Genomic DNA, 19,747 nt, shown 5'->3' with positions numbered 1-19,747 from the left:
ACAATTTAATTTAAAATTGTATTGTCAGAGACAATATTAGAAAAGTACAAATTTTCACAATAATTATCCGAATATACATGTGGTGCCATTACAAGTTTAACTTTAAATTTGTAAAACTTCTAACCTGCCCCAGCAAGGAAGGTCTTTACACAAAATAATGTATTATCTCCTAGCTGTATTAATATTGCACATGTGTAAGTAGACACTGACTAAAATTACAGTAAAGGTAGAAAGAAGCAAAACAACAAAAATGTCCTAAAATAATACTATGTCCTAATAGTACTTAACAGTTAAAAGGAAAAAAGGAAGAGAAGCAGACCAAGAGGGATCCCTGATCTTTGCCATGAGGAATGACAAAGGAAAATCTTAGTTGGGGATCCCATGAAAATTCAATGGGACATTTAAAAAATCATTGAATCTTAGTGTACAAAAATAAACACATGGGGCTGGGAATATGGCCTAGTGGTAAAAGTGCTCGTCTTGTATACACCAAGCCCTGGGTTCGATTCTTCAGCACCACATATATAGAAAAGGCCGGAAGTGGCGCTGTGGCTCAAGTGGCAGAGTGCTAGCCTTGAGCAAAAAGAAGCCAGGGACAGTGCTCAGGCCCTGAGTTCAAGACCCAGGACTGGCAAAAAGCAAAACAAAAGAAAAATAAACACATATATTTATGATAGGCTAACTGGTCACATTAATAATATCAACTCTCATGAGATCCTTAGACATAGATGCTGAATTCACAAGATATGTAGGAGAGGAGGAAGAAACATAAAAAGATATTAACTGACTTTTCATTTTTTATTTTAATGCAGGGTATTGAAAGCATATGAACTCTACTTTTGAATATACTCCTAGCTCTGCAAGGATAACTAATTTCATCTCAACTACAAACTCACAAGAAATTTCATTTCTAAAAAATAGATACTTGATTAAGGATGGTGGGTTACCTGAAGCCAGTATAATCTTGCTCTTAAGCTTCTCTGATGAGGAGACTGCTTAAATTCAACCTGAATTCCTGATAAAAAATCCCGCTTAATAGGACATCTAATAGGGAGGCGCATTTCCATTGGAACTTTATTAAAATTGACCTGGAGAAAAAGAAAGGACATTTTTGTGAATTATTAGCAGGTTAGCTTTCCCATTTGCAATTTTTGTTTACTCATGGAACTGAGACGATCTTTATCTCTGTCTCTCACCAGAAAAGCTATCTTCAGATCATTTACAAGTGAGATCTCAGAAATAGTAGCATCACTTTTTAAATAGTTATGAAGGAAATAAGAATCCTGAATGCTTTCAATTATAAAAACTGTACTTAATGTTTTATACAACAAACTTTAATAGTAACGGATAATTCTAGATAATTCTTAAGTGTTTAAACAAAACTACATAAGCTATCAAAACTATTTATCTTCAACAAAAACTACAAATAGCTAATAGCTTGTTTATGTGTAAGACTAATATGACATCCACTGTTGCAGTGATGGAGAGTTGACAGCGAACAAAATCTTAGATCCATGCATTTCAACCCTCCCACAGCAAGACAAGAGTAAACAAACTATATGACGGAAGCCCAGCATGCGAGAAGTTGCTTTCAGCTTTTAGAGTCTGTTTTGAAAAGATGACTCTAAATGTTAGCTCTGTATGTCATGGGGAACACACCATAATCTGTGGATACATACCCATGTTCAACACACATTCAACTGAATGCATTTAGCATTCAATTCAGTAGGGTTTTGTAGGTCTTTTAAATTAATGATATATATATATATATATATATACATCTCTATATAAAACAGCCTTATCAATATATAGACATTATTCAAAATATAAGAGAAAAAGTTTCAATAAACAATAATTTCTCTACAATCTTACCAATGAGCAACAGGTTTAAATCCTATTTCATTATACAGAATTTGATTAAAATGTACAAAACAATACTCCTAAGAAGCAAGTTTGTTTATTAATATTTATTAATATTTAGTTAGTTGCTGTACTCAAGGAATGTTAAGGTTTTACTTACCACAAGTATTGCCAACAACAAAACAAATGTATAAAATAATAAAATATAAAAACTCAAAATAATTTTGGTATACCTCAAAATTATTATCCAACTTAATCCAGCCACGATCTTCTGACACTTGGTACTTCTGATAGGACTGTTCCAGTAAGATTATCTGCTTTTGACTAAAAGGCTTCCACTTCTGTTTTGGTTTCATCTCCCAAACAACACCAGAACTTGAGCAATACACAAAGAAAACTGAATTAGAAGTATACCAGAGTTTGTGAAATTGTCATTTAACTCCAGATTAGCGCAATTATCAACTTCATATGAAAATTATATTGATAAAAAGTAACAAGTCGTACCTGTGTTGCAAATGAATATAACAAAATGGGTCGGGAAAAAATATTTTCTCTATTACATAGAGAGGTCAATCATCTAAAGCAGCTGTAGGGAATGTCTGACCTGACAGCTAAGGCCTTCAAAATCATCTTGTAATACTGAGATATCTGCTTCTCTATGCTTCTTGCAAACTACTTGAGATTTTCTGCTTAGATCCAGCTGCCTATCCCTCCCATGTGTGAATGAAGATACCTTCCTGCACACCCATGTTTATTTGAGGCACTATTCACAATAGCTAAATAATGGAATCGGCATAGATGGCTACTGATGGATAAATGACTAAACAAAATTCAGTATCTGCACAGTAGAATATTAAGCAGCCATTAGAAGAACACAGTATTTCTTTTTGTGGAAAAATGGATGGAACTAGAGAGTATCACGTTAAGTGAAATAAGCTAACCAAAAAGACAAATAATCATGTTTATTCTCAAAAAAAGGATCTAAGTAGAGGGGGGATTATTTATGAAGAGAAAAGGGACAGGGGGTGATAAATATGATCGAAGTACATTATATGCTTGTGTTGAAGATGTCATAATGAAAATCATTATTTTGTACAATTAATATACTTGAAGGAAATTATTTTGTTGGGAAGATGTGGCCCGGTGAAAAAAAGAAGTTATTTATATGACAAATAAGTATATATGAAAAGATGTACAACAGCATAACTTCAGGGAACTGCAAACTAAAACAAAAGACACCATCACCTACTAGTTTCCAGAGGGTCTATAAAGACAAAGGGAGGGATTATAAGATGCAAAACATGGGACTTGAAGTCAGAGAAACTATAATAATGGAGATGTACATTACATATTTGTCAAACTCACAGAATGTATAATTCAAAATGAATCCTACTGTAAACTACAGATGTTACGTAATAATGTTATTGGTATTATCAATAGTAACAAATGTACTATACTATTGCATGATGTTAGTAGTAAAAGAAAAGGGGTTATGGAAATATGAGAACTCTATATTCAATCTGTCTCTAGACCTAAAGCTATGAACAAAAGTCTATTTTTTCAATTATGTAAGTGATTTACTTCTCCTTAGAATGTGTAATCAAATTGTTTACATGAATTTTACAAATGTCCTTACAAAGGCCAAGGAGACAAAGTATGATGGCTTGTAAGTCTGAATGAATACATTGTATCAAAGAGGGAAAATACTATTTTTATGTCTTAAACAGTAATTTTGTATATAGCTTTAAAACCCTATGTGATAGTGAAATGTAGAACCAAAGCAGTGCGTTACTTATAAATACATAAACGTACTATTATTAACAGTGGCTATGATATCCATCATTTATATAACCCTTGGTCTGGTACTGTGCAGAGTATTCTCTACCTGGCCTCCCTTTTTCACTTAGCTTTACTTCTCTAATCATACAATTATCAATAGATACTACGCTGGTTATATTTAGTACCACATTAACTATTGCACTTAGCAGAATCAAGAAACAAATGTGTGTATTACAAATTCATTGAGACTTAAAAAAACAAAATAATTATTTTAATATATTTTTACACAGGTATAAACAGAATCAGAAAACATATCTAGTCCCATAAGTAAAGTTCTAAATCCATCCATAAAAAGTATGTACTCCTGGGCTGGGGATGTGTTTTAGTGGTAGAGTGCTTGCCTAGCACATGTGAAGCCCTGGGTTCGATTCCTCCAGTACCACATAAGCAGAAAAAGCGAGAAGTGGTGCTATGGCTCAATTGGTAGAGTGCTAGCCTTGAGCAAAAAGCAGCTCAGGGACAGTGCCCAGACGCTGAGTTTATGGCCCTAGGACTGGCAAAAAAATAAGTTTAAAAAAAAAAAAAGTATGAACTCCTACGAACCTACTTTCTAATTTATTTCTCTTGGTGTCTTAGTCTCATGCCAGATTCTAGAAGCCAGTGCATGAGACAAACTCAGTGTTTCTACCTCTATATTTCTTCCATTGCATATTAACATATTTCTCTGTATTTGTGTTTTTGTAATTCAAAAATTACTCACAAACAATAAAGAAATAAAGAAACATCCCCCTTAATAACTGGCAATGAGTACCATGAAGGCAATGACAGCTCAAAAAGTTACTTGGTAAATTTTACTGAATGCATGCACAATCTATCAAATTCATTGTATGAATCTATTTATACTCTCATCAAACTGGACATGGCAAACTTAATGCCTTTTAAAGATTTCTGAAGCCTTATCTTCTTACCTGGTGATTCCAATATAGGAAACTTCCTGCTTGTTGTCATTGTTAACCAGTGAGAGCCCAAGACTGTGGAGAGACAAGGTTATTTCATGATTGGCCTGTTCCATTTCTTCTGCCTGTAGTGCTTTGGAAACCAAGGCAACATCATCTGTGAAAAGCAGAACTCTCTGGCGTCCATCAAGGAATGAAACCCAGTGTATCTGGCTGTTTGCATCGTATGGAAACTGGCCACATTCATCCTGGGAAAAAGAAGAGACGCTCATTAAACTCACGTATGGTTTTTATCTCTTTCAGTTGTGACCTGTCAGGTTACTTTGTTGTCTTGAGCTTTTATCCCGTTCTTTCCTCCTATCCAGTTTTCACATCTTTATAACTTACTGGAGGATGCCAGGCACATATTTCTCAATTTTTCTTCTGGCAAAACTTTTTCAAAGGTTTTACCTTCTTCTGAAACTGTACGATACTGCTGTTTTTCTTGTGAACTATTTTTCTCATAAAAGCTATGGGTAGTCTAGTTATTCATACTAGAATAGGGAGAGATTTTTTTTTTCAGATGCAGTGTCTGGCAATGTATGAATGTTGCCAGGTGTGATGGCTCATGCCTGCAGTCCCAGGCACTTAGCAGGTAGGGGTAAGACAATGATAGTCTTGAGTTTAGCCCAAGAAAAAGCACAAAACCCTATCTGAAAAACAAAGTAAAGACAAAAAGGGCAGGGAGCATGGCTTAAATAGTGGGACACCTGCCCGGGGCTCTAAATTCAATCCCCAATATAGCAAAAACAAAACAAATGAAAGGACAATGTATGAGTTTTCTTTAGATTCCTTTGTATTTCCTGTCACCGTTGGGCAGAATTCCCTTGACAAAAACTGACTAGAACTTAACTAGACCAGTTTTCATTATTGACAAGTCACTGCTAAGTGGTGTTAAACAATCTATTTCTCGGGGCTGGGGATGTGGCCTAGTGGCAAGACTGCTTGCCTCGTATACATGAGGCCCTGGGTTCAATTCCCCAGCACCACATATACAGAAAATGGCCAGAAGTGGCGCTGTGGCTCAAGTGGCAGAGTGCTAGCCTTGAGCAAAAAGAAGCCAGGGACAGTGCTCAGGCCCTGAGTCCAAACCCCAGGACTGGCCAAAAAAAAAACAACAATCTATTTCTCTGACTGTCTGATTCTCTAACACATAATAAAGCACACATTTTAAAAACTGAAATTCCTACATAAAGCGTTACCAGGATGCTTTCTGCATTCACCTTAATATCTTCTAGCATATCACCACAATCACTTCCCTCTCCAGTGTCATGTGTAGAGAAAAGAAATGCTTTCAGACAACAGACTTCTGAGAAAAAAAGCTCTGAACCTCTGAGCCAGAGAGCAAAAATGTCAAACAACTAAAGCCTCTTTATCCCACTTGTGAATATCAGTTTCTTTACTATGAAAGTAAAGCACACCCAAACCAAAAGATCTCAACAAAACCATCATGGTGAAATCCACTCTCACAACATAGGAGCTATCCAGCTTACTTTCTCAAAGACTGAATGTACCTTTCGCTTTTATATCTCAAAAGGAATACAGGGAAATAGAATATAGTCACTGTTCTCAACTTTAAAGAAAAACTCAAGAGAGCATTTTTACAACTGGCTTAACCAGAAAATGAAATATGACACTATAGGAATTTTTTCAACATGGAGTATCTCCTTCCAGAAAGTGGATGTTATACCACTAATGCAAAAGCAATTCCTACCTTAAGAGAAAGGCTCTTATTCCTCTTCTAGAATCATGAGTTCAAGAAATAACATATTTAATTAGCTTAGCTACCTAAATACTGTTTAAAAATATAACACTAGATCTCTTGTGAGATAATTTACATACTATCAAACTACTAATGAATAAAGTATACGGCCTTACTTAGGGAAATGAGCCTCAAATTCTTACAGCTAACAACAGTATAGATTCCTTAAAGATGCACTTACCTAACCTTAAAATTCTTTTCTTTAAAAAATGCTTTAGTGGTCTTATTTGGACAAGATGGCACAAACCTATTTTTAAATGTAAATAAATTTGGATTTTCTATGATAAAATATCAGTATGAAGAATCTAAACTCTGAATGCACTTTACTCTGAAAATATTTCCAAGTTATTTTTAGTTCAGTGAAAGCCAAGATGATGTGGTGAGCTCAGCTTGTCTATTCCCATACCACCCCACAACTCATCCCCATCAAATGGTACCTTTAACAGGTCATGTTCCCCAAGATGTGTCGCATATCTCCATGTAAGTTTTCGGGTTCCAGTAGGATCAGCCCAGGCAAAAAGCCGAGCTTTCCTTGGGGGCAAGTCCACTTCCTCCTGTGACCCACTAAAACAAAAGGAAAGTTATAATGCCTTGACCCTGAGAAACAAAGGCCTGTAGTTTATTGAGGTAGGGACCAGCACAAAAGTCCTAAGAAATTATTTAATAGAACATGGCTCTGCCTAAATAAGCACCCTAAAACATCCAATAAACTATTTTAAATTTGGGGAGACAAATTATTACCCTATGATATGATTGTTTCCAAAGCTTCAATGATCTAGATTGATCTAGGCACAAACATACCAATGATATTTATGAAAACAAATGAACTAGTAAATCAATGTCTACCTATAGAAGAGGCTTTGTACAGTAAATATCCTCCATGCAATGCCTAAGATGAAACTTTTCAATCAAATCTATTACTTAAACTATCTAAAATGAATATATACACACACAGAGGCATATCAACAAAAGCAAAAGAGAACATATAATATTCCTACTCAAGAGCATGTGTGTGTGTGTGTGTGGCATGGGCTGGCAGCATTGCCATGCTGAAATGCAAAGTCTTGCAACCTATCCACATGCTGCTAAATCAGAATTCTGAACAGCTAACAAGATTTCTGTGAGATTTTGAAATTGATCACTCAAGTTTAAAAATCTTGGTCTATATACTACAAAAACATTCCAGAGAACTAAAAAAAAAAAAAGAAGTAATCTAACTAGGTTTTGATCCTGGATCTGTATTTTTAAAACTCTCATTAGATTCACAACAGGGAAGTTAAGAACAGGGAAATCTATAAGGAATTTATAAATGTTTACTTGGTTGTGTGTATATATACCATGCATTTTATATATGTAATATATATACATATATATACACACACACGCGCACACACTCACACACACAGTATTTTGAGAGTTGCCATTAGGCAATGACATCACAAAAATGACAGCACAAGTAAGGGCAGAATAACAAAATTCCTATCACCCTGTAAATGCAGCATCACTCTCTGCTCATTGTCCACTCATTTAGCAAATTCTGCTTCCCCTAGCCAAAAAGTAAATATAGATTCATCAGGAGAGGTTCACTAAGCATCTTCAGGTTACAGAGGGAAGAGAATGCTTAAGCAGATTCAGAGTGCTATATTTGTTACTCTAAACATTAAAAATTCCTAAAAGATCTTTTATCAAGTGTGTTGTCAAGTCCTTTGACAGAAAAACTTGATTTGAACTGATAAGAGACAATTCAAAGTCTTTGATCTATCTTGCTTGGCATTGTTTCAGAAATATTAGCATGTTGATTTTAAGTACTTTCTCAGAACTTGCCCAACGTATTTGTAAAAAAAAAAAAAAAGCACGAGCTCAATAATACCTTTCTAAAACTTGGGGACACTTGAAACCAAATGCTTCTCTAAAAGGTATAGTGGACCAGTAACAGTAAATCATAAGCCTTTAGGCATGGTGTTATACCTGTAGACGCTACTTAGGAAGGCAGGGGTCAAGAGATGCTCAGTTTGAGGCCAGCCAGAGCAAAAGCTAGCAAGACCCTATCTCAAAATAAAAAGCATGAGGACCACACTTGATAGAATGGCACAGTACTTGGCTAGCAAGTTGCAAGGCCTTGGAGTCAATCCACAGTACTATTAAAAAATAGATTAAGTAAATAAATAAGAGTTTCCATTAACTCTCTTTTTCATACCTTTGTTTATATGTGAGGATGGCCCATGGTGTATGGTTCATTATCAGGGCAGGGGCAGAACCCTCATGGTAATCAGAAAAAGTAATGACAGTTGAGTGCTCAGCAATGTTTACATCCACCAAGATACCTCCATTCTATTGAAGGAAAAAATATACACATTATCCTACTGGTCTAATGTTACTTACATATATAATTCAATCAGTTATGCAAAGATAAAAGCCTTGTTTTCTAAAGCTTTATGCATGCATAGCATTATACATTCATGAAACACCACCTTCAAATAATTACCAGTAGATTTTTTTATAAAATAGTTTAATGAAATAGTTTCAGGCAATTTAAAAGTCAAAGACACTTACCAGGTCCTCTAAGCTCAATAAAGTGCCATTATCCTGTCGGTTATAAAAGAATGGTTTGGAAGATCCTTCACAGCCCACCACTCTCACACAGAGTTTGCCTGACAAATTTTCAGGCCAAAATGGAAGGCACTAAAAAACATAAAAGCTATATCAGTCTGAGGACAGTACTGTAGCATAAACAAGACACTAAGTTTTCAACTCTAAATGTGATTTTTGACTAAATTATTACTTAGCTTCTTTAAATGTTCTGACAAGCTAGGTACTGAAGCACATAAACACTTGGAGGGTTAGGCAGGAGGATCAAGAGTTAAGAAGTCAGCCTGGATTACAAACCGAGAGTCCATCTCAAAGAAGCAATAAACAAAAATACACAATGTAGTAACATAGTGTATAACAATGTAATTTTGAAAACAACTAAAATTCATTACACTATATATGTATTAATCCATATGTTCCTATGGTACAATTAAAATAGAAAGAGCCTTTTGATTAAGACCACCACCTCAGATACCTTGAACATTTTAAAAAACTGTAATCTTAACATTTGCTTTTGTGCATATTTCATTTATATCATTAATGCATGAAGAGTCCTCTCACAGTCTATATAAACCAGAAAGATGAGTGAAGGCAGAGAAAGAGAGCATCTCAGATTTGCTGAAGGTACTGATTACTTTCTCTGATTTTAATAAAACCATATTTTCCTTTGAGCCTGTTTCTTTGTCTACAAAATTCAGGGCTTAGTTCCCAAATCAAAATTTCCTACTGCTATAGAACAATGAGTACATTCTATTTCTGAATAAAAACACTGCTGAGAAACACACATCAAAGATAAAAAATGATGAGCATTTATTTAATTTCAAGACATGGGGAGATCATTTTAAGTGTCATGAAAAGACCATGACTCTTAGAGCTCTAAATTTTTATTAGCACTTACTTTTTAAGCAAAAATAACCTTACAATCTTTTCTTTTTTAGTAAACTTGGCTGAAGAATGCCCTTCAGCTAGGTGAAGGTCAGATGATTTAGTTGCTGAACTCAGGCCAAGTCAAGTGACACTTATTATCTGAATACTTACTCTACTCCTTTACTCTTTCCCTCACTGTCATCATCTCCTCAAATCTTAATAAGCCTGAAAAATTTCAATCAAATCCTACCTCTTCCATGATACAGATTACCAATATATAACAAATCAACTATTAAGACCTTACTGATCCTGGGAAAGTCTGAACCTCAATTTCCTTTCCTATAAAGTGTAAAAGTTGAATTCTTATTCATTTACAAGTAAATGTCCAGTTCACTTATTCAGAACTTCTATAAGACCTGTAACTTTACATACTATCTTTTTCTCCATGTGTTAATATATAGGCATAACAGGCCCTAATAAGATTATAGCTTCTTGAGTATAGAAATACTATCTTGACCATGAGTATAGAGACATTATCTCGAAAACTATCTTTGCAAACTCTACACACATCCACATTTTATGTACGTGAAAAGAACTGGAGAATGACTGTTAATTATGTAGAATGAGCTAATAGGAAATATTATAAATAATTCTCCTCTTACCAAACATGTCTATAGTATGTAAGAAACATCTTTCATAGCTGGCTGTCACAGTTTAACAAATAAATAAAACAGTGAGTATACAAAAAGGTATATAAAACTCACTTATATGCCCATATCAATGTGTATAATTCAGGAATGAGTTACATAAAAAGACAATTTTACCTCTGAGGAAGCAACATAGTTCCATTTGTTGGTCGGTATGGAGCCATCAGAGGCAATCTCCCCAACTTCAAGTTCAAAGGAGGACTTGTTTGCAATGGTACAGAAAGGGGTCAAAGTGACTATTCTGGAGAGATTGAAGCTGCTCATTTTGATGCTGACACCAACCTATGGAAAGAAAACACACAAGCTTATTTTTCAGCACTTATCAATCTCTTTGAAATTGACGCAACCCTCTCATTCACAAAGATAACCTAAAATATTTTAAAAATAAGAATTTTTTGTTGTTGTTGTTCAAGGCTAGCACTCTGCCACTTGAGCCACAGTGCCACTTCTGGTCTTTTCTTTTTATGTGGTGCTGAGGAATCGAACCCAGGGCTTCATGTATATAAGGCAAGCACTCTTGCCACTAGGCCATATTCCCAGCCTAAAAATAAGAATTCTTAAAGTAACTAACAAAAGCTGTATTCTACTACTTATTAATACCTCACTAAAGAGGAAATTCTTTAGTTCCTTCATTTGGCTCTATCAGAAACCAAGGAAAGAACATCAACTCGTAAATTAGTAATAATTTGCATTTAATCTGTGAACTTTTTAATACTCGAAAATAAATTGCTTCATAATCAGTGGAGAGGCTCAATTTTGTTGACATATCTGTTATTAGTAAAACAAAAACAATAGAAACCATAGTCAAATGCATCAGAGTTTCCTTCAGTGACTTCAACTCGTTGTTTAAACAGATTCAAGTTCTCCTTTAATCACAGTGGTTATACAAATTTGTAGACAGCACTCCATGTAATACTTTGAACTACTGAACTGCAGAGAAGATGAATACAGTCCAAGGTAAGTAATCAGATACTTACCAGGTATTCCATGTTGTTGGCAGGACACTTCACACAGCCATAACTTCCCACTGTATCCAATGAGAAACTATTGGACCAGGTACTAGTTGAAATTTTTAATTGTACCTACAACCAAAAAAATACTATCATATTAAAAAACTTAAAAGATGACCTTCGCTCTATTTGTTAGGAAGTTTCTAGACTGCTAGAGATTCTTTTAGTAGCATAGGTCATAGAAAAATATCACCATCATCCTATTACAAATGCAACAAAACCATAGACTATATAACAAAAATATAGCTCTCACCATCACATTCATCTGAGCAGTAAGTATAGTAAATTTAGATAGATACCAATGAGATCTTGCTTAAGAAAATAAAGATTAAGATAATTAAGAAAATTGTTACAAAGTATTTCCTAATGTTAGACTTGTAATACAGAGCTAGCAAATTCTTAAATATTTTAGCATATACAGAGTTGATGGCATTTTAACATTATTCAGCAGACACAACATGGAAGGTCTTGTCATAGGCAGAATGAAAGATAGTAGGACACAGTTTATATCTTCAATAGAGTTCAAATAAACCAGGAAATAATATCTATAATTAAGACTAAAGACTCAATGACAGGGGCCATAGAATGGATGCAGATGCTATGGAAGACACAGCTTGAGATGACAATAAGTTTACTACTAGTGGGATGGAAATCAAGTTGTTTTGGGGTCTTTTTGGTCAGACATGGGACTTGAACTCAGGGCCTGCGTGCTGTCCCTGAGCTTTTTTGCTAAAGAGTAGCACTCTACGACTGTGAGCCACAGCTCCACTTCCAGTTTTCTGCGGTTAACTGGAGATAAGAATCTTATGGACTTTCTTGCCCAGCCTTTGGCTTTGAACAGTGATCCTCAGATCTCAGCCTCTTTAGTAACTTGGATTACAGGCATGAGCCACTAGTGCTTGCCCATAAGCAAACATTTTCAAGAGAGATGTATGATAGAAATATATTAGACTAGAGGTCAGGAAAGTCTATTCTGCTCCTGACTGTGCCACTGAAACTTTTTACTCAACTAGAAACAAAGAAACACAGGAAATTAATTTGGAACAGTGTTTGTTCACCTGCTTTCGTTTTGTTTTGTGCTGGTCCTGAGGCTGAACTCAGGGCTTGGATAGTGTCCCTGAGCTTTTCCACATAAGATTACCACTCTACCACTTGAACCAGAGCTCTACTTCTGGATTTTTGAGGGTAGCTTATTGGAAATAAGAGTCTCACAGACTTCCCTGCCCTGGGCTGGTTTCAAACCACTGTCCTCAAATCTCAGCCTCTTTGAGTAGCTACAATCACAGGCAGGAGCCACCAGCACCCAGCTTAGAACACTATATATTAATCAACTCTCACTAACAGTGATTCTCAAAGTGGTCCCCAGATTGGCAATACTAGCATCAACTGAAAATCCATTACAGATACAGAGATCCTCAGGCCCTTCCTAGACTATCAAATCAAACACCGGGACAGGACTCAACAAACATTTAACTTTTGTTTTTGTTTTGACTTGTTTGATGGAAGTATTAGGACTTGAACTCAGAGCGTGTGTGTGCTCTCAGCTTTTTCACTCAAGGCTGGTGCTCTACCACATGAGCCGTACCTTCACTTTCCAGGTTTTTACTAGTTTATTGGTGATAACAGTCTCTGGGATTTGTTTGCTCAGGCTGACTTCAAACCTCAATTTTCAGATCTTCGCCTCCTGACTATGATTATAGGTGTCATTGGTGCCCATCTCAGCAAACAGTATTAAAAATCCTTTAAGTAATTCTAGTGTCCCTTGAAAATTGAGAAGCACTACTGTAAGCATATAATTGAAATGTCAAAGAATGTTCACACATATCAGGCCTGCGAACTTCAAAACACAAAGAGCAGACAAGCAAGAAAGATGAGGGAAACAGGAAAAGTAGAAGAAATGGAAGAGCTAGAGAGGGCAGAAGTTGCAGCATATGGGAAAACTTAAGAGGTAAGCACTTGAGTGTGCAAAGGTATGCAGAGATGAGTCTGAAGAGGAAAGAGGAGGCCAGAGCACAAAGGACCAGCTTTAGTTATTGGGCTTTTCTCATGCATAGATGGCTCAACTAATATACAACAAAGGAACCTGCTGCATCTATAGAACTACCATATCATCACTGGTAAAGGATACAAAAAATAAAGCTTTTCTACCTGACAGGCTTCAAGAACACAAAGGATTCTATATAACCTGGAGAAGACAACTCAGCTTCAGGAGACTGTTGCTATTATAGGTTCCTAACGCCCCCCCTCCCCGCCCACCCATGGATTCTGCATTCCTGATGTCTCCTACTTTTAATTCATATAAATGGCACTCAGCAAATACATAAACATGGTTTTGGATTTCCAAGTTTCTAGGTTAGGGATTTACCTATTTTAACTTGTTATGTAACAAAAACATACCTTATTTTTACTAAATATGTTCTTCTTCTTAAAAGAGAATAAAATGATGTCCCTAAAATCAGCCGGATGTTTCACATGAATATCTTCTGAACGATACTGGAGAACACGAGAAGTTTTGTTGATTAACCAGTAGGGACTAAAGACAGACAGCACCATTCGGCTGCCAATTCTCCTGACATGCACTGACAGGTCAACTGTCATCACTTCTGCAGAGTCAGAGGAAAAACACACAAGAAAGAATTCCGGAAGTGTATCGCATATGCGGAAGTGTCCATTCCAGTTTTTACCCAGGTATTTCACCAAGACTAATTCCATAATTTCTCCACTGATTCTTGAATGTAGAACATCAGCAGCACTGCCTTCTGCTAGCTCATGAGTTTCAGCTGTTCCCTAAAAACAAACCCACAAAATTCAAATCTGCTGAGCAATTTTCAGAAATATTTGAGAGGCTACAAGTGCTAAATAACCTACCAAAGGCAGTTAACTGCCAAGACTAGTCACGTTTACATTTATGAATGCCTAGTAACCACTAAAGACTTAAAAGAAACACTACTATATTGCCACAGGCAGAACTGGCCATAAGTCATAAGTTTTAAGAACAAAATCCTATCTATGCCAAGAATCAAAGGCTGGGTTGCAGAACCCTGAGACTTTTGTCCATTAGAGCTGTGTCATTAATAAGCTACTTAGTTACCGGGGATCCAATTTCATCCTTTATTCATATGCTCATGGATCCCATATGAATAGAAAGAGAAAACTGATGTCAAGCTATTTTTGATAAATTCCCTAAGAATGGTGGAATGACTTTTTAAATGAATAACCAACCTATGAATTAGGCTCCCTTGTTGAAAACTTCTTCTGTTTTTTTAAGTTGTTTGCTAATGCTGGGGTTTGAACTCAGGGCCTTACACTTGCTCAGCTGGCACTTTACCACTTGAGCCATGCCCCCAACATGGCTTTTTGCTGGTTATTTTGGAGACCGAATTTCATGGACTTGTCTGTTTGAGCTAGCTTTAAACCACAATCTTTCAGGTCTCAGCCTTCTAAGTACCGAGGATTACAAAGTCTGAGTCACAACACCCAGCTTAAAAATGTCCTTTGTATATATGCTATTCAGTTCATTTCATTCCTTTTTTGGCTCTTAACCTAGGAATGACTCATTGTTAAATAAAGAATAAAGTGTACGCTCTAGTACTTTCTAAGATAAATAAATAAAATGTAGGTTCCAAAACTTCTAAGAATTTTACACTTTAAAATATCCCACAACTAGAAAATGTTCCTAATTATTTCCTTTTTTTCCCTTATTATTTCTTATGGGAGTAATTATTTTTATTTTCAATAAATTATTATTCAATAAATTATTTACACCAAATAATTATAATATTAACTTTAAAATGAAAGAAAGCTATGAGATGAATTATTTTATCATTGGCTCTCTTCTTCTCTTTAAGCAATGAAATTTTACTGAAATACCAGAGATAATGAAGGTTCTTAATTTATGGCAGACACAGAAAAGTATTAGGGATCGAGAAGCCGAACTGCTTTGTTTAAATGCTAGCTTTACCAGTGATTGGTTAGGGGACTGTGGACAAGTCACTTAATCCCTCTGTGAAAAAGAGTCCACTGCAAAAGGTTACTGTAAGGGCTTAATGTATTAATACACATAAAATGTACTATAATGCCTGGTAGTAACAGATGCTACTTCAGTTCTTGCGAATATTGTCTAAGTATGCTATGGAAAACAGACATCAATAAGAAACACTGAACAGAATTGAATTTCACTTTGTGCAACAGTAAGAGTCAAACAAAGTATAAAAGGCATACCTCAAGTAAATATCTTAGGGAATATGGGAGGAGGTTTCGCAATGTTAGAGGAGGATAAAGATGGATAATGTAAGCTGGATCCCAGTCCTCCCCATGGGTACTGATGTAGCTTAACTCATCAGGCAGAGCAATGGTATTCACGATGAGGGGCAAGAAGTTGACTTCCACTGAAGGGCACTGCAACACGCCTCGGACCTCTGTGCTCCGGTGAAGTTCTTCCTTCCAGGAGATGTAGGTGGTGGATGGTTTGTACTGATGCGCTAAGGTTCCAGATGGCTGAACAAACAATTGGCCTCTGCAGAAAACAAAAGCAAAAACAAATATAGAGCAGGAAAAAAATCTTTGAGAACGTAAAAAGAAACAAAAAGCATTAAATCTTCCAACAACTCCATAGAGTAGGTATTATTGTTGTTATTTACAGGAAGGAAACTATGGCTTAGAAAGGTAAGGAAACTTGGTCAATGTCATTCAGCCAACTCACAGAGCAACATGTTTGGGAGAAAAAAAAAACTGTAAAGCTAAGACAACTTAACTTGTTTCATTTCAAACACAGTGACAATTTAATAAATACGTATCTTTAAACATTCTAAAATATCAAACACAAAATAAGGATCTCTAAAAGCAACCAAGTTCAGTGATAATAAACTTATTTCTCTGAAAAAGAGCTGTATTTGTCTTAAAACTGGTTCTTATAAATCTTCAGATAATAAAATATGAGATTTTTCCTAGAAAACTGGTCTTTAATTGACAAAATTTAAAATACACAAGATGAATTTCTTCTTTATTTTTATTATAATTAATATATTTACTTGCACAAATTAATGGAATTCACTGTTCTATTTTCATACATCCCTTCTTTCTCCTATTCTCAGGACCCTTCCCAATCCCTTAAAGTCCCTCCCTTTAATTTGTTGTCCTTGCCACCCTTCCACCACCTCTGGTGACTACTGTCCCATTCCATAATTTAGTCAATTCAAAGAAGTATCTACCTGTATGAATCCAATGGAACATGGAACTCTTCCTCAGGTCTGGCTACTCCAATGGGCTCTAATAGCTTAACATTCTTAACAAATTTATAGATGGTAAATGCGATAGAGAAATGGTTTTTAATCTGTTGGACAAAAAGATATACAAGTATTTCAAGAAGACATCTAAGTTTAAAAAAACACTAGTTTCATACAATTACTTTCAGATCTGAAAAGTTTCAAAACCAATATTGGAAGGTATCTCCATTGATAATTAAACATGTTTAAGATGTTTAAGTTTACTTTATATAAATATATTATGTAATGTATCTAATATACGCATATATATATAAACTTGATGTCTAAGTGGCAGCTGAAAGTTACTGAAATATTCACATATTCTGTATACTACATACTGATGCTTATCAGAAGTAGTACTATCCTTCAAATGTGTGGTGTTCTTGAGGATTTCAGCCACATTTCTCCTTTCTCAATGCAGCATATGATTAAACAGAAAAGGAGCAAAAGAGATATGAGAACAACAGTGTAACATTCTATTCTTGACTACAGTATGATACATACTGAAGCTAGTAACAAAGATAAAAATATCCAAAATCTTCCAAAATCTTCCATTTTTTAGCTAAATAGGAAGAAATGTCCTGCAAATAATACAGTGGTACAATGAAACCTATAAAGTACAGAAAAGTCAAAATGTATGGTAAAACCTGAGAAGTAAAAGAAAGTATTTATATAAATTAAATTGACAAAAGATCCAATATTCCTTTCAAATACACTTACAAAATAAACCCCAAGTGAAGAGAATGATATGTTTTCCTTTTTGACAACCAATTATAATTACACTATTCCTTCACTCTGAATCTTTAACGAAATGGACAAAAACATCATTAATTTTAAATGGAAGCAATAATAAAAATGGGCCTAAGGAAACAACACTGTTTTTTTATCAGACATTGAAAATAAAGGATACTATGATAGCAGGCTACTATTTGCCCCTGTTTGCCAGCATTGGTGTAAATGAAGCTGTACGATCTTCTATATTCAGCTGAATGAATTTCCTGACACTACAGAAGGAATGCAATCCACTATAAATACTACCTGCAGAGGGGAGCGGAGGGTGATCACTTTGTTCCCTTCAGCTGCATCAATCTGTACCAAAACTGAGTCTGAGTGACTAGCATTGGGATTCCGCACATTATACAATCGCCTTCCGGGTCTGGCAACAGGGATATTTGCAACTTCTGTATATCCATGTGGTACTGAGGCAGAGCATAAGTGAAGAGAATGTCAGCTAAATGTTCATTTACCAATATCTCCCCAAGTCAGAATAATGAGCACTGCAAAATAACAAGATTGTTCTCCCCACAACTGGAAGTAATCACTACAAAATGTTTTTCTAAAATATAAGGAATAAAAAAGAAAAAAATCAGTTACTGATATAACATTTTTTATCCAAATCAACTTGGGGGCTTTTCAGTATATTAAACAAAATCTAATTTACTTCTTCTCCTAACTATGGAGAAAGTCTCTTTTTCTTTTAATGCTAACCTCTATCATCAGTATTTTAAGATTTTGAGTATTATTTTCTCTCCTCAATGAACTCTCTTCCCTTTTGAACCATATTATTCATTGTACTACTCAAAGAAATAGAAATAATCTAGTTTTTTCAGGTATTTCTTACAAATTAATCAAGCTTAACCTTTTCAAGTATGGAAAAACACTAAGACAAAGGTTTACCAATTATTTAATCTAAGTCTTTAGCAATGTTGTTCTCCAGTCATGTATAGTGGCTCTTGTCTGTAATCCCAGCTATTTTGTAGGTAGAGATTGGGAGGACTGAGGCTCAAGGCTAGCCCAGGCAAAAAGTCAGTGAGACTCTCAATCATTAAGTTGGGGGTAGAAGCACATGTCTGTCGTCTCGGCTATATTAGGGGCCATAGGGAGGAAGATGGCTTCTAAAGCTGCCCCTGAGCAAAAACTTGAGATCCAACCTGAAATATAACATATAAAACTAAAAGGGCTGGAGATGTGGCTCAAGCAGTAGAGGACCTGCCTAGCAGTATTAGTCCCTGAGTTCAAATTCAAGTATGCCCCTTTTCTCCCTGAAAATAAAATACTGTTTTCCAATATATCGGTATCTGCAGCATTTTTTCAAAATATTTTATTAAAATTCAGCCCACAATAATTCCTAAGATTCCCTTAAGACAGAAGCATCATACCAAAGGTGAAAGTGAAGAAGGAGCTTTCTTGACGGCTCAGTGTGGACAGCTTTCCCTGCTGTGAAGGCTCCACACTAGCATATTCCAGCTCCAAATCACGAGCAACGTCCACCGCGTAAACATCACTTTTCTCAGAGGAGCCCATTACCCTGAGATTACGATTGGGCTGCACTGTAATGGGAATACCTATAGCATTTTTTACTGTAAAAGGAGCTCTGTCTTTTAACGTGTAGTCAAAAGTAGAAGCAGCACTCTCTGAAAAACCCTGCAAAGGAACAGATCCACGTCATCAAAGTTTTCCCGTGTACTTCTTTCAAATACCTTACCATGACCACGTTTTTTGAAACTCAGTTTTATACCAAAAAATTTCATACATTCCATTCTTAAATTCAACTTGAAATATCTCAATCAAAAATCAAGCGTACTTTTGCTAAATTGTTGAAAACATTAAGACAACTTTTGGATATTGTTATGTTCATTGTATCTCCTGAAGAAATTTGAATTGCCACTTGTGGCTCAGGAATAAAATCATCTCCTGGCATCAAACTTTTATCTTGGATCGGGTTCTTCTTGACCTATAAAAAAAATAACATAGCAAACTCAAGTTATCAATCAATTAATAAGATTTTAGAACTCAGTAGTATTGAGTTCTCTTAAAGATGTTTTACATAAGCATCTTCAAATGCTTCATTTTCAAACCTATTCTGAAGTCAATTTAATGTACTCAGATCAGCAATCTTTATCTGAATGCATAT

General features: G+C 35.5%; 1 protein-coding gene across 4 annotated transcripts in view; it reads right to left on the bottom strand.

Annotated features, from left to right (window-relative positions):
* Vps13c (vacuolar protein sorting 13 homolog C) overlaps positions 1 to 19,747 on the bottom strand; it is a 137,791-nt gene that overhangs the window by 21,619 nt on the left and 96,425 nt on the right. For all 4 annotated transcript variants that reach the window (XM_048332995.1, XM_048332996.1, XM_048332997.1 and 1 more), the window contains exons 54-67: positions 19,418 to 19,567; positions 18,993 to 19,257; positions 17,872 to 18,032; positions 16,780 to 16,901; positions 15,791 to 16,085; positions 13,967 to 14,356; positions 11,537 to 11,641; positions 10,677 to 10,841; positions 8,950 to 9,078; positions 8,594 to 8,727; positions 6,834 to 6,960; positions 4,608 to 4,843; positions 2,094 to 2,235; positions 948 to 1,088 (exon numbers count right to left, since the gene is read on the bottom strand). In XM_048332995.1, coding sequence (XP_048188952.1) covers positions 948 to 1,088; positions 2,094 to 2,235; positions 4,608 to 4,843; positions 6,834 to 6,960; positions 8,594 to 8,727; positions 8,950 to 9,078; positions 10,677 to 10,841; positions 11,537 to 11,641; positions 13,967 to 14,356; positions 15,791 to 16,085; positions 16,780 to 16,901; positions 17,872 to 18,032; positions 18,993 to 19,257; positions 19,418 to 19,567 — 2,562 coding nt within the window. The remainder of the gene's footprint in view (positions 1 to 947; positions 1,089 to 2,093; positions 2,236 to 4,607; positions 4,844 to 6,833; positions 6,961 to 8,593; positions 8,728 to 8,949; positions 9,079 to 10,676; positions 10,842 to 11,536; positions 11,642 to 13,966; positions 14,357 to 15,790; positions 16,086 to 16,779; positions 16,902 to 17,871; positions 18,033 to 18,992; positions 19,258 to 19,417; positions 19,568 to 19,747) is intronic.

The sequence above is a fragment of the Perognathus longimembris genome, chromosome 23, assembly GCF_023159225.1.
Source record: "Perognathus longimembris pacificus isolate PPM17 chromosome 23, ASM2315922v1, whole genome shotgun sequence".
NCBI lineage: Eukaryota > Metazoa > Chordata > Mammalia > Rodentia > Heteromyidae > Perognathus > Perognathus longimembris.
Note: the sequence above shows the minus strand (reverse complement) of the source record. Positions and strands in the feature narration are given on the sequence as shown.